This window comes from Equus caballus, chromosome 17, assembly GCF_041296265.1.
Source record: "Equus caballus isolate H_3958 breed thoroughbred chromosome 17, TB-T2T, whole genome shotgun sequence".
In the NCBI taxonomy this organism is placed as follows: domain Eukaryota; kingdom Metazoa; phylum Chordata; class Mammalia; order Perissodactyla; family Equidae; genus Equus; species Equus caballus.
Window position 1 is genome coordinate 13,429,188 of NC_091700.1, and position 18,214 is coordinate 13,447,401.

An 18,214-nucleotide genomic window follows, 5' to 3' on the forward strand; every position below is an offset into this window, starting at 1 on the left:
AAACTATTTGTATAGTTAGAGATTCTGTAAAAAATATTTGGGTGGTTCTGCACACCCTAGGGAGAGGACTTGCTTTTAGAGACATCAATTTTGTGATGATTTAATAACACCTTCCCCCAATGACAAAGCATATTTTCATGGAAATTGATAAACTAGTTCTAAAGTTTATATGGATGTGTGCCTGAGTTTCAATAGCGTTGGTAATATAAACAAAGTGAGAAGAACAGAGATAGGTGATTGTATCTACTAGATGTATGAACATAACATAAAGCTGTGGTTTGTAAACACTTTGTTATATGCCCAGGAATAAAGAATTCTAAAGAAGAGAAGAAATGGCCTCGAAATAGAATCATCTATCTTTAGAGATACAGTATAAAATTTATAATTTGATAAATGATGAAGGTGAAATTTTAAATCTGTGGAGAAGAATGGATTATTGGGTAAATTCCAGAAGGACAAATTGCTATTTATCTCCCTCGTGCTCATCCCCCCATTTCACACATTTCTTTGTGCCTGTCTCTGTCTCTGTCCTTCTCTCTCTTTTCTGATTTGTAAACTTCTTTGAATTCACCCAACTTTTGCACAAATAACATGCTTGTTATATTATTTGTTGCACTCCATCTTCACACTATTATTTTAGTGTTATCCCTCTCACTTCCTCTAATGGAAGCAAATAATAAAGGATTAAGCAAAGCAGGGCATGGAATAAAGTACAAGATGCTAAGTGTGGTCTAAAGTAGGAACCAGGGTTCCAGGACTCATTCCTGGAGTCCTGCTGCTGAGCCATATTTTAATAATATCATCCCCTCCAGGAATGTGATCCATGTCAGATGGTGCTTCTGGGTCAGGAAACTGTCTAAAATTTCAATAGAAAACCATAAATAACCCTCCACCCCCCAAAAAAGAAGATAACACTTGTCCTTTAATACTGTAGGCAATTGAAGTGAAGGTGCTTTGGGCCTTCACTTTCTGACGAGTCACTTCACTTCTGCTTATTTCTGTGAGGGCTGATAGACATAAAAATAGGTTGGATACAAGAGTGTATAGACCAACAGATTCCTCAGTATGGATCCTCTCTGAAGGGACGTTATGAGCTTACATTCAAGTTTTCCCTCATGCTTCCATCCCAATGCCACATTCCATCAAAGAGACCTGACATTCCTTGTTTTCAAAAAAAGAGAAATTAAAATACCCTTTATAATGAGAAATTGTGCTTTTGGTTTTAAAGTCATGGCATATCAAGATCAGTTACTGAGAGGAAAAAATAACATTTTAGATTAATCTGTACATCTTTGTACATTTACAAATAAAATTTGTTATTCGTTAACAAGAAATTATTGCTACTCTAGTCCCCCAAAATTCTATGTCCTTATGGATTGATGCTGTGCCTGATTCCAGCATTAGGCTCGTGGATTTAAGGCATTTACCCAAAACCTGCCCAGAGACACTACATTCCATCTGAGTACCCACAGTGTTCTTCTCCTGAATATGAAGGGAAATGAAAGCATCTTCAAATAGAAACCCAGAAGCAGTTAAAAAGGAGAAAAAATTAGAAGAACCTCTAATTGGTTGGGGACAAACACTTGAGTAAGTCAAACCACAGATAACTGTGTCTTGGAAAGTCATACTGATGGGAAATTTCCAAATCCTGAGGGGGAACTGAGAGGCAATTCTACAGGCTCATGACCTCTCAGAGAAACCTCTTTAAATTCCAGTTGGAAATCAAGGAGGAAACTTTTGCTTCTTTATTTTTTTTTCCCTGAGACTGTGTTGGTGACAGTACTTGAGAAGGAGTGGGCAACGTTCTCTACCTCATCTGCCAGAGATGCTCTTCCTCTCTCCTTTAGATGTAGAAATAAGAGTTGGAAACGTATGTCACACTTTGGCCCGCCACTGAATGCACTGTTCTCCCTTAAGAATAGAAGATTGTCATCACCAGAATTTTCAAGGAACTAACACATGGTGAGATTTGTAATTCACATTTCTGCATTTGCAGAGAGGATTTTAAATTGTGATATTGTATGTAAAAGTATGGGTGTTTTTGTGGGGGCTATAAAGTTTAATACAATGCATGGGTCTATCACTTAACTGTGTACACCTGAGCAAGTACATAACCTTTCTGGCCTCATAATCTTCATTTTTAATGGGAATTATAATATTATCAAGTTCAAAGGATTTGGAAACTTAATAAATGTAGAGTCAATAGGACAGACCTTGGCACATAATATGTGCTCCACGAATAACAGCTATTAGAAGGTAAACTTTTTTGGATGAGTTAGGAGTCTCTATTATTTCAAGTATAATTAAATTAGACCTATCTTCAGTTTTTCATCTCTGAGTTAAATCTAAATAACTATGAAATGCAATGGGTGCACATTTTTGTCTTTTCTCTCCAATAGCGTTTCATTTATTCTTTCTATATATATTCTAACTTATCATTCATCCTCTGATGCTGTACCCTTCCTGATGTTTTATATTAAAAAGGGGAGTTTTTGAGGCTGTATACAGAATACTGAGGTAGGAGCAGGGTAATTCAAGTGCTGTTTACCTTTACAGAGCTATTGATATATAGTATAGCAGTTAATATTCCCACCACAAATGGCACAGGGAAGGACATTCAAGGTAAGAAAGAGTGACTTAAGTCACAGACAAGAGTCTTCTAATTTTAAATGCTGGTTAAAGTCAATTTAATTTTCTCTGAGTATATTTAATGTCATAGATGGTTTTAGATCTCTACATCAGAATTGTTCAGAATATTTGAATGGCCAAAATTCTGGACTGGTTTAGTGCTGGTTGTTGGGACTTTATCTCTCTCTTAAGATGAGTTAAATAGCTAGGAGGACAGGCAAGAGAAGGTCAGGCATCTATCAGGAGTGACACAAGTGGAGAGAAAGGTTATTTTTCCCCCAATTCCAGAAATACTAAGAGTATAAAACTTAAGATATTTAGGGATATCAGTGAGTAATATTGAGGGGAGAGAAGATGATGTGAAAACTGAAGAGAACATATTTTCCAGATTGTCATGGAAATAAACATGTTTAACTAGATAGACATAGAAAAAAACTCTTTTATTTTGCAGTTAAATAATAATCCTAGATCTAAAATGTAGTACACTGAATAACTTAACAAGAAGCGTAATTAAGAGTGGCATTTTAGGGCCGGCCTCTGGCCAAGCGGTTAAATTCATGTGCTCCACTTCAGTGGCCCAGGGTTTTGCTGATTCAGATTCTGGGCATGGACCTGACACCACTCATCAAGCCATGCTGAGGCGGTGTCCCACACAGCAGAACTAGAAGGACCTACAGCTTCAATATACAGCTATGTACTGGGGGGCTTTGGGGAGAAGAGAAATAGATTGACAACAGGTGGCTCAGGGCCAATCTTAAAAAAAAAAGTAAAACCAAAACCAAAAAATGGCTGATTTATATATAAAAAAAGAAAGAATGAGATTTTAATGTATTCTTTTAATTTGTAATAAATATATTTATTTATGAAACTATATGCAGATGTGACTGTTATGTGGAGATAGGTACATATAGATGCATCTAAAATTTACTGTGTGAAATATAACTACAAAACACTAGTTAATAATCTTACAACTAATTCCTCATATAGGTTTGAATGTTATACATACTCCAAAGTTGAAATTCCTATTATTTTCAGAAGGATAGATACTAGAATTACTTTGTTACCAAAATGAATAGGAAGGAAATAGTGGACATTGTGGATATTAGGGAGACAAAATTCCCAAGGTCACAGCCCCACAGGATGGCCCAGAGCCCATAGTTCAGGCTGTGAGGAGTCCTGAGCAATCTTTGCTGCAGCTTCAGCATATTAAAGAGTAAGCTATCAAGAGAGGAAAGACCACGGAATCTTCCAGGAGAAATGTGAACAGAATCAGTTGCTTCCTATCGGAGTATATGCCATTAAAACTGATCAAAGTGAGAGATGGGAAGACTGGGTCCATGATACGACTACCTATGGAAGGTTTACAATAGTTTAAAGTTTTAGTACAAGATTCTACGTTATGTTAGGACATTAGTTCCTCCTATGCAAGTTAGTTATACAAGATAGATAATAAAATTTTCCTCAAACCCCATCTCCCTTTTCTGATCAGTTCAGATGAAGGAAAATACGATGTTGTTGGTTTTAAATGTTAAAAGATTTCAATCTTAAATGTAATTATATCAAGGTACAAATTGAAAATAAAGTCTCTACCATTTTCATATATTCTGTTCTTAATTTTAAAATTATACAAAATGTTCAAATGGATAGAGTTATCACAATTTTTCTTGTTTTTCTCATTTACCATATTGTAAAATTGCTTTACCATCTATGTCCTCATATTATTAATTAGTATTTTGTTCAAAGAACAGTGTTACTAATTTGTAGTAGTCCAATTCACATAAACACCTTTCTATTATTGAGCATTTTAGATATTTCTAAATTTTCACTATTATAAATGACATTTATCATCTCTCATTATAAAACTTACACCTTACTCCACCTTTAGAACGATTTTTAAGATTGGCATTACTAGTATAAGGAGTGTAAACATCTTTATGATTCATGAAATATTTGCTAAAATGTTTTCGAAAAGAATTACATGCATGAAGCAGTTTCATTGCAATTTTAGGATTGATATAATTTTAAAAAACATGATTTTAAAAATATGTATTCTATTTTTAAGATGGATTTAATTTTCTAGCTCACTTTGTGTGTCTAGACACTGTTTAAAAATAATGCTGAAATCAATATTTCAAATTTTCCTTTTGAATTATACATCGCAGAGCATATTCATAACCGTCTTATTGACTCCTAAGGGCCGGGCAGCTTGGACAAGTGTTACTGCGTCTATCTTGTGGGAGAGAACTCGGAGGCTAGCAATCTCTTCAATGACACGTCTGTTAAGTGATGAAGATGGGATTGCTAGCCTTTTTATAGCAGAAACTGAACAATTATTGTATTATTTTTCATTAAATTTTTATTTTGGACTAATTTTAGGCTAATAGGAAAATTACCAAGATAGTACAGAGAATTCTTGTATACTCTTCCCTTTACTTCCCTTAATATTATCATCTTACATCACCATGACTATATTTGTCAAAACTATATAGTGCACATTGATATATTACTCTTAATGAAACATGAGATTTTATTCATATTTTATTAATTTTCCCACTACTACCCTTTTCCTGTTTTATGGTTCAATCCAGCACAACGCGTTCCATTTAGGATAATTACCTTTTAAATGATGTAAAGTTATAAATTTGTGATCATAAACTATGAGGACACTGTACTCTCCATTGTCAAAGTTTTAACATTAATTTTGGAAATTTATTTTATCAGAAAAAAGAGAGAGTTGATTTGTTTATATCTAATAAACATTTTAATTCTGAAGTGGTACTACTGTTGGAAACTCTTCAGAAAAGGAAAGCGGAGAGCCTAAGAATTATTTTATTATTAGATTAATTTAGAACTTTGGTCTTCCTCTCCATCTCACTACCCAACTTGGTTTTCTTTGTACAATGAAGCTACCTGAAGAAGAAGCAGACACATGTGGGCCTGAGGGCTCCAATAATTTATTCAGGGATTATTAAGGACATTTACAAATGTTGCATATTTAAACAACATTGTATCTGTACCGTGACCATAAAATATTTTATATTTGTGAATCAATAAAAGGATTGTTTAAAAAAAGTCTCAACATCAGTCATGGTAGAGGAGGAATTAGTAGTGAAAACATTGTCATTTCTGCTCTATGTCAATGGCTCTGTGGGCTGTTCTCACCGTCTATAGTGATGTTCTCCTGTGCTTCTAACTGCATAAACAATTTTATGAGCATTGCCATATCTGATTCTCACAAGAACCCTCTCAATAGGCATTCTTATTTTTACCCATTTACAGAAGTAGAATCTGAGTTTTTGAGAATTTTAAGTTACTTTTAGAAGAGCTTGGATTTGAACCTTGTTCTGTATGAGTCTGGAGCTAATGTTCCTACTCATTTCATTTAGTTGTCTTTTCTGCTTTGACCCTAGGATAAGCTAATAACTGCTAGATGGTTTATTGTATTCTTTACTTTTTAATAAATGGTTGTTGATTGATTCCTGACCTTATGGGGTTTGTTTTATGCTCTTGTGTTCTTGATGGCAGCTTGTAGCTGGACGTGAGGTTTATAGTGCTGGCACTGTTTAAGAATGTCTGCTACCCTGGAAACATAATGGAAATGGTTATTTTAAGGTAAGCAAATAGATAGATGTTAGTACATGCAATTGTATTTTTGTTAGTTTTATTAACATTGAAAATTGTTTTTGTTAGCTCTAGGTGGCATTTATAAAATCAACTTACTTTTAATTCTCACCGTAAGCCTCATTATGCTTTCATTCACCTATTTAACAAATAATAATTACATATACATGTACACACACAGACAAGCACTGTCTGGCTGATAAGTTTCTGTTATATACATGTAGGTGAGGACACAATCATTCTCTGAAGTTGTGTCTTGCTATGGAAAATGAAGTCAAAAGTTGAAGTAATTGTCTGGATGACTCATGGAAAAACTTTCCATGGGTAAGGTGGCTGGCTTTTTAAGTGAGAGTGTAGTTACCACAATTTGTAAAACTATTTTATCAAAAGCGATTTTTTTGCATTTTCCAATTTGAGCCTCATCATGATCCTGTGAGATAAGTGGATAGGCTACACATGAACATCCCTACTTTACAATATAGTCACAAATTCAAAACAGATATACTTTGGCAAGTTGTACTTGATCAATTGGGCCACATTGTATACATAATTAGCAAGTAATTAATAAAGCCTCAAGACTCTGACTATATGTGACACACTGTTTCTATTTCTTACCTGTGTGATTGTGGACAATCTGTCATTCGCTCTCTGACTTTCATTAAGGGGCTGCATTTAAACATGAACAAAGGAATCAGAAGGCTTTACCATCTATAGGTGGATGGAGACTGTAGAAAGGCCAATCCTGCTCTAAAGTTCTTGTTATAAAAGAAAAATCTTTGCTTCTTTCCCTGTTGATCCAGTGGGAGGGACTTGGGTGTTGAAACCAGCCTGCATTACAATTCCAGATGCAGCATCTATTACTTGTTTGGCCTTATCTCTTTAAGCATGAGTTACCTCCCAGTAAAATAGGGATAATAAGACCTACCATGGGCTGTTTCCCATGCACTTAGCCATGAATAATTGCTTTCCTCGTACTATTGAACTTAGTCATAATGATAACACTCTTCGTTAGGTATTGTTATTTTTTTATAAACCTCTGTTCTTATTTTTAAATGACGAATGAAGAAAAACACCAACTCAACACATGCGTACTTGTTATCTGTTAGTATTGAGGTAGGCACCTTACCATAGAGCTTTCTCTTTTATAAAAAAACAAATTAATTAATCTTAAAGGCCCAATTCAGTTCAGACATTTAAAGAAATAATTAGGAGAATAGTCATGATTTTCAATTGCTTCTTTAACTGGGCATTATTTCTTCTTCTATTTGTAGATATGAGTCTCCTGATCAGGTATGGTGTGCCAGTCATTGTGCTCCGACTCCATGCAATGAAAGGCACCACTAATAAACTGGCAGCCCTCTTTTCTTCAGAACTTGCATACGACTTTATAATCCTTCTCAACAATTCACTCCAGGAAACCACTATTAAGTGATCAGAGTTGGTGGTTGAGATGAAAACTATTTCTCATCTCTTCCACATGTGAATACCTCCATTCCCCCAAACTGAAACTCTGGCTATTTTAATGTATTTAATAATTTATCTCCACCTCAATTCTGCCTAACTTCCCAAACCACCTTCCACAATTTTATAATTTTTTTTTCTCAATGATGACAGAAGCACATAAGATAATTTTTCATATGGATGCCTCCACTTGTAGATGACTATGATACCATAAACTGGTCTGAAATAACTTTCTCTTCATTTGTGGTATCTTTCAACTTTCCCTTGGAAATCATGCAAAACCAAAGCTTTGTAACTGAGTTTGTCCTCCTGGGGTTTTCAAAGAATCCAAATGTTCCAGAAAATAGTATTTGTTGTATTTTCATTGGGCTACATTGCAACTGTTGGGGGCAACTTGCTAATTGTGGGTGACTGTCATGATCAGCCCAGTACTCCTGGGCTTCCCTATGTACTTCTTCTTGGCTTTCCTATCCTTCCTGGATGCATGTTTCTCCTCTGCCATTGCCCCAAAGATGATTGTGGACTCTGTCTGTGAGAGGAAAACCATCTCCTTTGAAGGCTGCATGATCCAGCTTTTTGCTGAGCATTTTTTTGCTGGGGTGGAGGTCATTGTCCTCACTGCCATGGCCTATGACCACTATGTGGCTATCTGCAAACCCTTGCATTATTCTTCTATCATGAACTGGAGGCTCTGTGCTATGTTAATGGGGGTAGCCTGGATAGGGGGCTTCCTGCATTCCATGATGCAAATTCTCTTTACTTTCCAGCTGCCCTTCTGTGGCCCCAATGTCATCGATCATTTCATGTGTGACTTGTACCCATTACTGCAGCTTGCCTGCACTGACACTTACATCTTTGGCCTTTTGGTGGCTGCCAACAGTGGGTTTATCTGCATAATAATCTTCTCCTTATTGCTTCTTTCCTATGATGTCATCTTGCTCTCTCTGAGAACCCATAGTACTGAAGGGCAGAGGAAGGCTCTTTCCACCTGTGGATCTCATACAGCTGTTATGGTTTTGTTCTTTGTCCCATGCATATTTGTGTATGCACGACCTCCAACTGCTTTCTCCTTTGACAAAATGGTGGCAATATTTTACACCATCCTAACTCCCTTGCTCAATCCTTTGATTTACACTTTCAGGAATAAGGAAGTGAAAAATGCCATGAGGAAAGTGTGGTACAGAATAACGATGTTTTCCAATGAAAAATAAAACACTTAACTTTGAAAAAGTTTTTAGTTAAGAGTAAAAAAGTCAAATTTTCTTATACAAAAACTTTCTGTGAATAGGTCTTTTTGATAGGAGGTAATGTAATGAAATAAAAAAAGCACTAACATGAGAGTCAGGAAATAAGGTTTTCATCCGTAGATCACTTATCAACTCTAATTTGGTTACTCACTATCCTCATATGTAAACTAAAAAGAGTTGAATTTTATGCTTACTTAGAATCCAATAACCAAAAAAGAATGAAAAGAGAAATCAGACTGCTTGCCATTCACTTCATGCTTTAAAAAAACCTTATGGAAGGAAGACAAAAATATCTTAGAGATTAGGAACAGACACTCAAACTATTTCAAGTGAAAAGAAGTTTATATTTATGACACTGATGTCTGTGACTGATGAAAAACAATCGGGACTCAGGAAGGGCAGAGACTGGAGCATTCTCAGAACCTAACTGTAGGTGTACCTGTATCACATGACCCCGTCATTTGACATGGTCCATGACCATCTGCTACAGAATTTGCATCATTTGGTGAATTTATTGAGAGACAAAACCTGATTGGCCCAGGCTTGCTTATGGATGAGTTTCTCTTGGGTCAGGTGACCACCCCATACCTATCAGCTATGGGAGAGGAAGAGGAGCCAGATTCCATAAGGGAGTCAGCAATGAGCATCTCTTACACAAGTACAATCAAAGGTCACTATTGAGGGAACCTGTTATGAGTGAAACCAGTACTAAAGCTGCATATACAGTGAGCTGACTTTCCTCCCCTACAGGAGGATCAGAAACCAGAGACATTTGAGGGTCAACAATAGGTTTCAAGAGAGGATACTACTTTGATTTACTTGGTTATTTGAATTTTCTTGCCTTTGTCTTCTACCTAGGTCAAAATAATTCTATTTGAATAACAACCAATAAAAAAATCATTCAAATTCAGACACATCTTTCATGTCATTCCCATAATTAAGGTTTGTTTGTCTCAGATCCCCAAATGACCTCTGGAATAAATTATTTACAGAAAATATTTCAGTCCTCAACACATTAACACTAATAAAATGCTTATTTACTGAGTATTATAGACAAAAATACTAAATAATCATTTTTTTCTTTGCTTAATCTTCCATTTCAGACCCAAAGAAGAATATATGATATTAATTTTCTGCCAATCTCTGAGTTATTCACTGGAACCCTTATCTTAGTAAGATGCAACTTTAAATGAGCAGAGTTTAAATTAAGGTCCTAATTCATCCTAAAACTACAGGTGAGACAGAGGTGGGTCCAACTTAAAATAATACAAACCTCAGTTATCATCTCATCCCATTTCTACAGTTTCCATGAATGAATGACTGTAGACAACTGCCTTCAGTAAAACCCTGGCATTGCTTTGACAGAACATGGAGTCCAGTTAGGTAATCCAGTCATTCAGGGTACAGTGAATTTTAATGAGCACTCAGGGTCAGTTCACTTCATAGCTGGAAGGAACATCAAGAGATCATTGACTCAGCATCTTGCCTTTGGCCAGTTTAATTGTTTCGTTTGAAACTAGCTCCTGCAAAGTGTTTTCACCAGAACCGGGAAGCCTAATTATTCCCTCAAACATAGGGAGTTAATTTAGGGCTTTTTGACTGGGAAGTTTAATGCATGGACTCATTCATTGGCTGTTCTTGTTTTCCAGGCCAAGAAATCTTGTGGCATTACTGTATATCTTATTAAAATAAAAAGTGATTTGGACTTGTACTTAAGAGATTTGGATTCTAGGCTCAGTTCTGTTACTAATCAGCAAGATGACCTTAGGCGAGTTATTTCATTTCTTTAGTCTTCAGCTTCTTGTGTCTAAGGAAGGTTAACAAAAGCACAAATATTTCCTCTGCACTTTCTCTGAGCCAGGGATTCTTTCCTTTCATATGTTGCATATTTTAGTATTTATAGTCTTTTTTTAAAGTAGGTCTTCAGGGTGAGCCCCAATGGCCTAGTGGTTCAGTTCAGTGCACTCCACTTCACTGACCGAGGTTCAGTTCTGAGGTGTAGGCCTACACCACTCATCTATCAGTGGCCATGCTGTGATGGTGCCTCACCTGTAAAATAGAGGAAGACTGCAACACATGTCAGCTCAGGGCAAATCTTCCTCAGCAATATATATATTTAATTTATTAATTATATTAATTGATGGAGAATCTGAGGCTCAAAGACTTTAAGCAACATCCTAAAAACCTTCTTCAGGATTCTTCTAGTCCATTTGTAACTAAAAAGGCCAGATGTTGGGATGTGATTTTCTCTGAGACACATGGGCTTGTTGGTTGCCACTAGACACTTCAGCAAAGTGCAGACCAAGGTATAATCTATTCATGGCATTCTTCCACCTCAATGTCCATTGCCCATCTTTCTCCTTCCATGCCCACTCTGGACCTCTCACTTCATACTCATTTCAGGCACCTAGCTTGTAATGTCATATCTTGCAGGTAATTCTTACACCAGAGGGCTGGGTAGTAACATGGTTTTCCAGGTAACAAAGTAATTTTGTAATGTAATCCATCCAATCTTTAATAGGTTGCAACAATTTAAAAGCAAACACATGTCTTCCCTGTAGGTGGAAGGGCATACATCTTTAAAAAGAAAAAGAAAAAACATAAGAAGTATTCAAGAATTACTTTCCCTTTTCCTTCTTTCCTTTCTTCTTCTGTACACTGATTCATAAGCATAAATAGGATTAAAATTGGGAGAACATAACATTAAAAATGTTAAAATAAATAAAGATTATTATTTGTAGCCTTTTATAAAGCAAAAACGTGAATTTAAAGAGGTTGAGAAACACTTAAATTCACATAGCAGATAAGTAGTGAGACTCAGACTCATGTCTACCTTACATATTTCATTTATCTAGCCGTACCTGACCTCAGGGACTTCCATGCCTCTAGAAGAGATGGGCTGAGCAAATCACATGAAGAAGGGAACAGAGGTTCCTCATCTGTAAGTCATAGTGAGTTGAAGTTTAACTAATTGTTCCCAAAGTCTACTTTCGCCCTTGGACTGTCTCAGCTAAGTATCTCATTGGATATCCTTTGGGACAAAGTTGGGAGTAATGGTTTCTTTGGAGCTCCTGAGGCTAAAAGCCTGCCTTAGACATTTGCAAACTTTTGTGGGAATTACTATAAATATCCAGTGCAGTATAACAAAAACACTTAACTGATGTTTTTCCAAAAGAGAAACTGTGGGAAGCTACCTCTTCAGAGGCATTTCTCTCTCAAAGCGCAAGAACAGTTTTCTCCAAAACTTTCCAAGAACCAAATTAAGCAACTTCCCCTGTTTTTCACGATGCTCTCCCCTGGTCCAGTAGAAGTGTGGTTTTGTCTAATCCAGTGCATCTGCTCAGGAATCATGTGAAGCACAGCCACGTGCAGCAGCCCCTTTCTCCATAAACTCCCTACACCCCATAACCTCTAGGATAGAAAGCATTGCAAATCCCAATAAAGTATAGGTTGCATGTTTTATTCAGGCTTCATATAATTCACCGTCTAAGTAAATTAAAGTGGGAGATATGAAAAATATACTTTATTGCAAGTCATCTATTTGCTTATAAGAAAAGAGGTGAGTTTTTCATCCATCTGAAATATTTTCTTTATGTGCTTCCTTTAGACTAACCTGATGGAATCTATTCTCAGTGTGTCTTCCAACAAATGGTGGGGGTACTGGAGAGTATTTCCGCCAATGAAGTGTTATCACGGTCCAGGGCTCATAATCCTTCCCTGGCCTCAGCACAAAGCCACACTACCTCTCAAAAGCATCTCTGCTCACAAAGGTTGCACCAAACAGCACCATGGCCCTGAGGACCGAGTGGCAGAAGTTTCTTTCTCGGGGGTCTGCTGATTTGAAGAGTTTTAGGTCAGTGCTGATATTTGTGGGACAGAGCACAACATAGGGCTGCACTTCATACACACCTGGGCTTTCAAGATCCTTGACAAGGCTTTCTTGTGACCCACAACTGCACCCCCTCTCTGGTTTGGGGGCAAGTGATAGTGCAGTGTTAAGGGAGAAAGAAGCTGAATTCTGGGATGAAAGCTTGGGTCAAACTAAGTTTTCTAATATTTTTATTAAAAATAATAATTCCAATTCTCTCTGCTCTATATGGCTATCTATTTACCTGACTCTTCTCTGTCTGCTGTCTGCTCACTATGACTCTCCTCTCTCCTACTCTGACTTCATTCAGTCTCTGCTCTTTCCTCCTCTTCACTATTATTCACTTAGGTTTCTAGTTTTCTGCTTTGATATTTGTCTCATCATGAAGTTTACAGAACTTGATTTGGAGTCAGAAAAGGGAATTAAGGTATCATTTGGCATCTTTCTCTGATGGCTCGGAATTTGTCTTTTCTGGGATGCAATCTACATGATGACTGGGATTTGATGTTTTATATGACATAGAGGTGAATGCGAGAGAGAGATGCTATCCAGTAGCATCTCACTCTAGTTGTAGCCTAACTGTACCAGGTAAAACTTTCCATATCAGAGCTCAAACTCTGTACACAGAAAAAAAGGCAAATGGCCACACTTATTTTGTGAGAAAATGCACAGATCAAATGAAATAAAAAAATGAAAATTTGTTTAAAAGATTAGATTATAGAACAAGAACAATATATAATCTAGGGTTGTCTTTTTGAATTAAATGTATATGTTTAATAAAGCATATAACAGTATAGGAGCATAACAGATAGAACCAGACATCTATTTATGAGAAAAGAAAGAGAAGAATTGTGGTGCAAAATATAAGTGAACTGGTTAACATTTCAGAAGGTAAAAGAAAAAAATAAGGAATAAAGCAGGGAAAACAGCATGCTTCACTACTGTGAGGACCCCAAAATCAGAGAGGTAGGCTTGTCCAGGAGTGTTAGGAAATAGTAACTGAATTGAATGATCAGATTCTGAGGTGGGGTTGATCTGACTTAATGCATACACTTTGTCAAGTGCTGCTTCTCTGTACTCATGTCCCCAAATGCTTTCTCTTTATTTACTTAAAATAAAACAAAATAGAATTACGTGACATCACTTTCATGTTTGTCCATTATCTGCCCACAAATATACCTCCTACAACTTTAATTTAATGGGAGTGGAGTTTTACAGAGATCATCTTTATGTTTACCTGAAGCAATGACTGCTTCTCCCCTTCTTATGATTTTTTTTACTCACTCTTCTTACCCAATTTCTCCTCTCTTAAGAACAAAAACCTCCCTCTCTTTTGTCTTTACCCCCTGTATGAACCTAATATATTGAAACTAAGTAGTCATTAATTCATTTTCCCTTTCATAGTTGTAAGAGATGATTGGAATTGCCCATCAGAGCTTGTAGTTTTATGTCTCTAGTTTATCACACCAAAGTAATATTATTTTCGCTGAACTGCGAAGAAACTTAAAGTTTTATTCAGATGCTTGTGTTTATTAGAAGTAAATGGACAATTTGAATTTCTAATATTGAAAATCTAATATTGAAAAATACTATTGAAATTATACATAAAGAAACCTAGTTTAAGTATATTGAATACTTGAGTTTCAGAGAAACTCATTGGAATCTACAGTTTAACACATTTGAAGCCATAGCTCCACTTCTTTCTCATTTTTGAATCTTCACTGACCAATCTGGTTATTCTCTAGGGATCTTTCTACCTTTGGAATCAAAACTGATTTGGTATTATCACATACAGTTGTGTGTAATTCTTATATAAGTAATTATCTTATCTAGAGGCATGTTACTCTTCCAACTTGAATGTAAAGAGGTTGAGGACATCTTTCAATGCCACACTACAGTGACTGCAGATGTGAGTAGGTTCTTAGTACATATATGATGACTTGATGGTGTTACTAATTCATTGATGGATTGGTGATTAATGAGAAGGAGGAAGAGTTTCTCAGAATGCATGCTAAAATAAATTCTAGATCATTTGTCTTTAATATTTTAAAAAATCATAGATATATTATGAGACAGAGTAAAGATGATAACTCCCCAACTGAAGTAATAGACTAAACTGGAAAGGAGAGAAAACTTGATAGATTGACTATATAAAAATGAAACAAAAACTAAAGAGCTCAACATTTAAAAATATCAAAAACTTAACTACAGGGGCTTGCCCCATGGCATAGCAGTTGGGTTTGGAGTGCTCCACTTTGCCAGCCCAGGTTCGTGTTTTCAGATCCCTGGTGCAGACCTACATCACTCATCAGGCATGCTGTGGCAGCAACCTGCATACAAAAAATAGAAGATTGGCACAGATGTTAGCCCAAGGACAATCTTCCTCATGCAAAAAGAGGAAGATTGGCAACAGATGTTAGCTCAGGGTGACTCTTCCTTGGAAATAAAAGAAAATAAAACTACAAAAGATATATATAATTCAGAAAAGATGAAATACAAGAAATAAAAATATATAAAGTGTTATACCATATCATTAATCAAAGAAATATATAGCATAATTTTAATGCTATTAACCAAATAAATAAGATAATGCCCCAAGTCAAATTTTTATTAGGAATCTGTTCCATATTTCTATAATCTTAGAAATAAAGGAAAATGAGCCATTCTTTACATAAGAGGGGATATTTAACCAGACCAGTATAACACTGAGCAACCTGGAAGAATGGGTAAGAAAGTAAGTTAATTGTGAAGTGTGGAATTGTACATTTTTCAAGGGTACTTTTTTTACCCTGTAATCTACTGTTAACTTTGGATAATTTGTTATGAAAATATTTTTGTTTTATAAGTAAAATTTCTCTAATAAATGTTGAAACAATCAAATAAAAAGGCCATTAATAATTATGAAAATTTTCATATTTCATGTCAGCAACCTCCTGGAAATTTAATCTGAAAAAAATGTTAAAAATAAGCAAAGGCTATAAGTGAGACGAGGCTTATTCAAAAGCTTTTTATTAGAGTGAACATTTTAAAAGAAGTAACATAAAATAAATTATAAAATTTATATTATGAAATGTTGATATGTTAACTTACAGTTGCTAAAATGGACGTGTTACAGATACTCTTTAACTGCATGCAGAAAGACTTTCAACAATCAAAAATGAAAATAAAAAGTATAATATTACAGGACGATTGAAATTCTATAGATATATATGTATATAAACAAAGAATACCGTAGAATAATGGGAAATATCTGTGTGTTAAAATTTTGAAACAGTTTTTGAATTATGTTTTCAGAGAGATAAAAATTGGAAGAATACAAATCTCTGAAATATAGTGGTAGGAGAATCATATATGAGTAAAGACATTGTTCAATTTATAGAAATATAACAAGTGGCACATCACTTTGGATCCGTGGGATGTGGAACTTGATACCATGCATCCTATACGAGTAATACATTATATCAAATATATAGTAATTTTCCTCAATAATGCCAATCTCAGTGATTTACTCAAATATCTTATGTGCCATGACTGACACTGAAGGTAAAATTATAGCCACTAAAAGCCTAAAATTGGAGGAATAATTTCCTCTTAAAGAATAATCCACCCAAGGTATTTAAGAGTCAGGAATAGTGGATGCAAACTGGTGTCCAAATCAAGAAATGTGTTTTCTCAAGAGGCATTTTCTAAATGAATTATTTTAAAAATATATAGGGATGTTATTTTTCAGTAATTGAGATGTGTGTATATATATATATATATATATATACTACATGAACATATACATCATATATATATACTTAATAAGATGTCAATTAGAATTTCTAATTTTCATATGAAGAAAAATTTTAAGACATTAAAGTGATTTGATCAAGATCATGCAGCACAGTCATTAGTCCTCAGACCTTGGCAGAGGGCACAATCTCTTGAAGGCTTATTATTTTCCCCCAAAATCATGATCCACATAGGAAAACCTTGAATAAATACCCATGGTTAAAGCATGGACAATAGCATTAAAAAGAAAAGTTTCCCAAGCAATTATAATACATGAAAAACTTTGAGGACCACTGAGTTATATTTGTTAATGGAATTAGAACTGTAAAGTTGGAATTCAGAGTCCAAGTCCATTGCTATTGCTGTCACCATTTTCCTCATGTTCTTTGCAGATGAACAATTTCTCATTTGCGTCCTTTCTATGTTCACTGTAACCATGGAGCTGAAATAGTCTGAATGAGTTCATTCTGCTTGGGTTAACACAGGAGGTACTAAAGGAGAAAATAATGTTTGTGGTCTTCTTGTTTCCCTACCTCACAATTCTGTCAGTCAATTTATTTATTGTGATGACCAAGACATCGCCAGATGCTTGGAAGCCCCATGTACTTCTTCCTTTTCTACTTATCCTTTGAATGTGTTTCCTACCAACTGCTGCTCCTAGGCTGCTTATAGATTCTGCGTCTGAGAAGGAAGCCATCTCCTGCAATGAGTCCATGACCCAGATCTTTGCAGTTCACTTCTTTGGGTGCATGGAGATCTTGGTGCTCATCTTCATGTCCTTTGATTACTATGTGGCCATTTCTAAGCCCTGCGATACACAACAATCATGAACCAGCGTGTCTGTGATGCATTGGTGAACCTGGCATGGGTGGGGTCTTGTATCCATTCCTTAGCACAGAGTCTCTTGGCTTGGAAATTACCCATCTGTGGCCCCAATGTTACAATCGGTATTTCTGTGATATGCAACATATGTTGAAAGTTGTATGTCATCAATCAACATAGTGTTTAATAGTGTTGCTATATGCATGGTGACTTTTGTGATCCTGCTTATCTCTTATATTTATATCTTATATTCTCTGAGTAACCACAGTGCATACGGAAGAGGAAAGCCCACTCCACTTGCACCTACCACATTATTATTGTCATCTTGTTCTTCACTCCATGTATATTCACATACTCTCACCCTCTAACCACATTTCCAGTGGAAAAAGTGGTGGCTGTGCTTTACACTATTGGGGCATCTTTGCTGAAGCCCCTCATTTACATTCTGAGGAATGAAGAAGTTAAAAATGCCAAGAGAAAGTTATGGTGCAAAAACTGACTCGAGGTGGCAAAAACAGAAGACTCCAATTGCCTATTATGTAAAAGTTTAAATAAAATTGGATTAATAGAAAAGAGAAAATGTTGTAATTCCAACGTGGGCAATCTAATTCTCTTCCAGGGGGGTGTTTGGAGAAATATGAAAAATGGTCACAGAGCACAGACACATTTCATTTTGAGTCAATATCGCAGAGTGTCAGCATATTGAGAACAGCAGTATTTGTGGGAAGATCAACCCACTCCTCACTTCTGCTCTCCAGCTTATGAGCCAGATCCTGTTGTATCTATGGCTTTA

The 18,214-nt window shown here is 35.8% G+C and overlaps 1 protein-coding gene and 1 long non-coding RNA gene across 2 annotated transcripts in view; one reads left to right on the top strand and one right to left on the bottom strand.

Moving 5' to 3' along the window:
- The window catches only part of LOC138918428 (uncharacterized), a 37,721-nt gene extending 30,630 nt beyond the window's left edge, over nt 1-7,091 (bottom strand). Inside the window, exon 1 of the long non-coding RNA XR_011427852.1 lies at nt 6,865-7,091. This is a non-coding gene — a long non-coding RNA (uncharacterized lncRNA). The remainder of the gene's footprint in view (nt 1-6,864) is intronic.
- Nucleotides 7,092-7,983: 892 nt separating this feature from the next.
- On the top strand, nt 7,984-8,921 carry LOC100062205 (olfactory receptor 4C15). The gene is given in 3 exon segments (XM_014728332.3): nt 7,984-8,046; nt 8,048-8,116; nt 8,118-8,921. Coding segments are annotated over 3 exon segments (936 nt in total).
- Nucleotides 8,922-18,214: the final 9,293 nt, after the last annotated feature.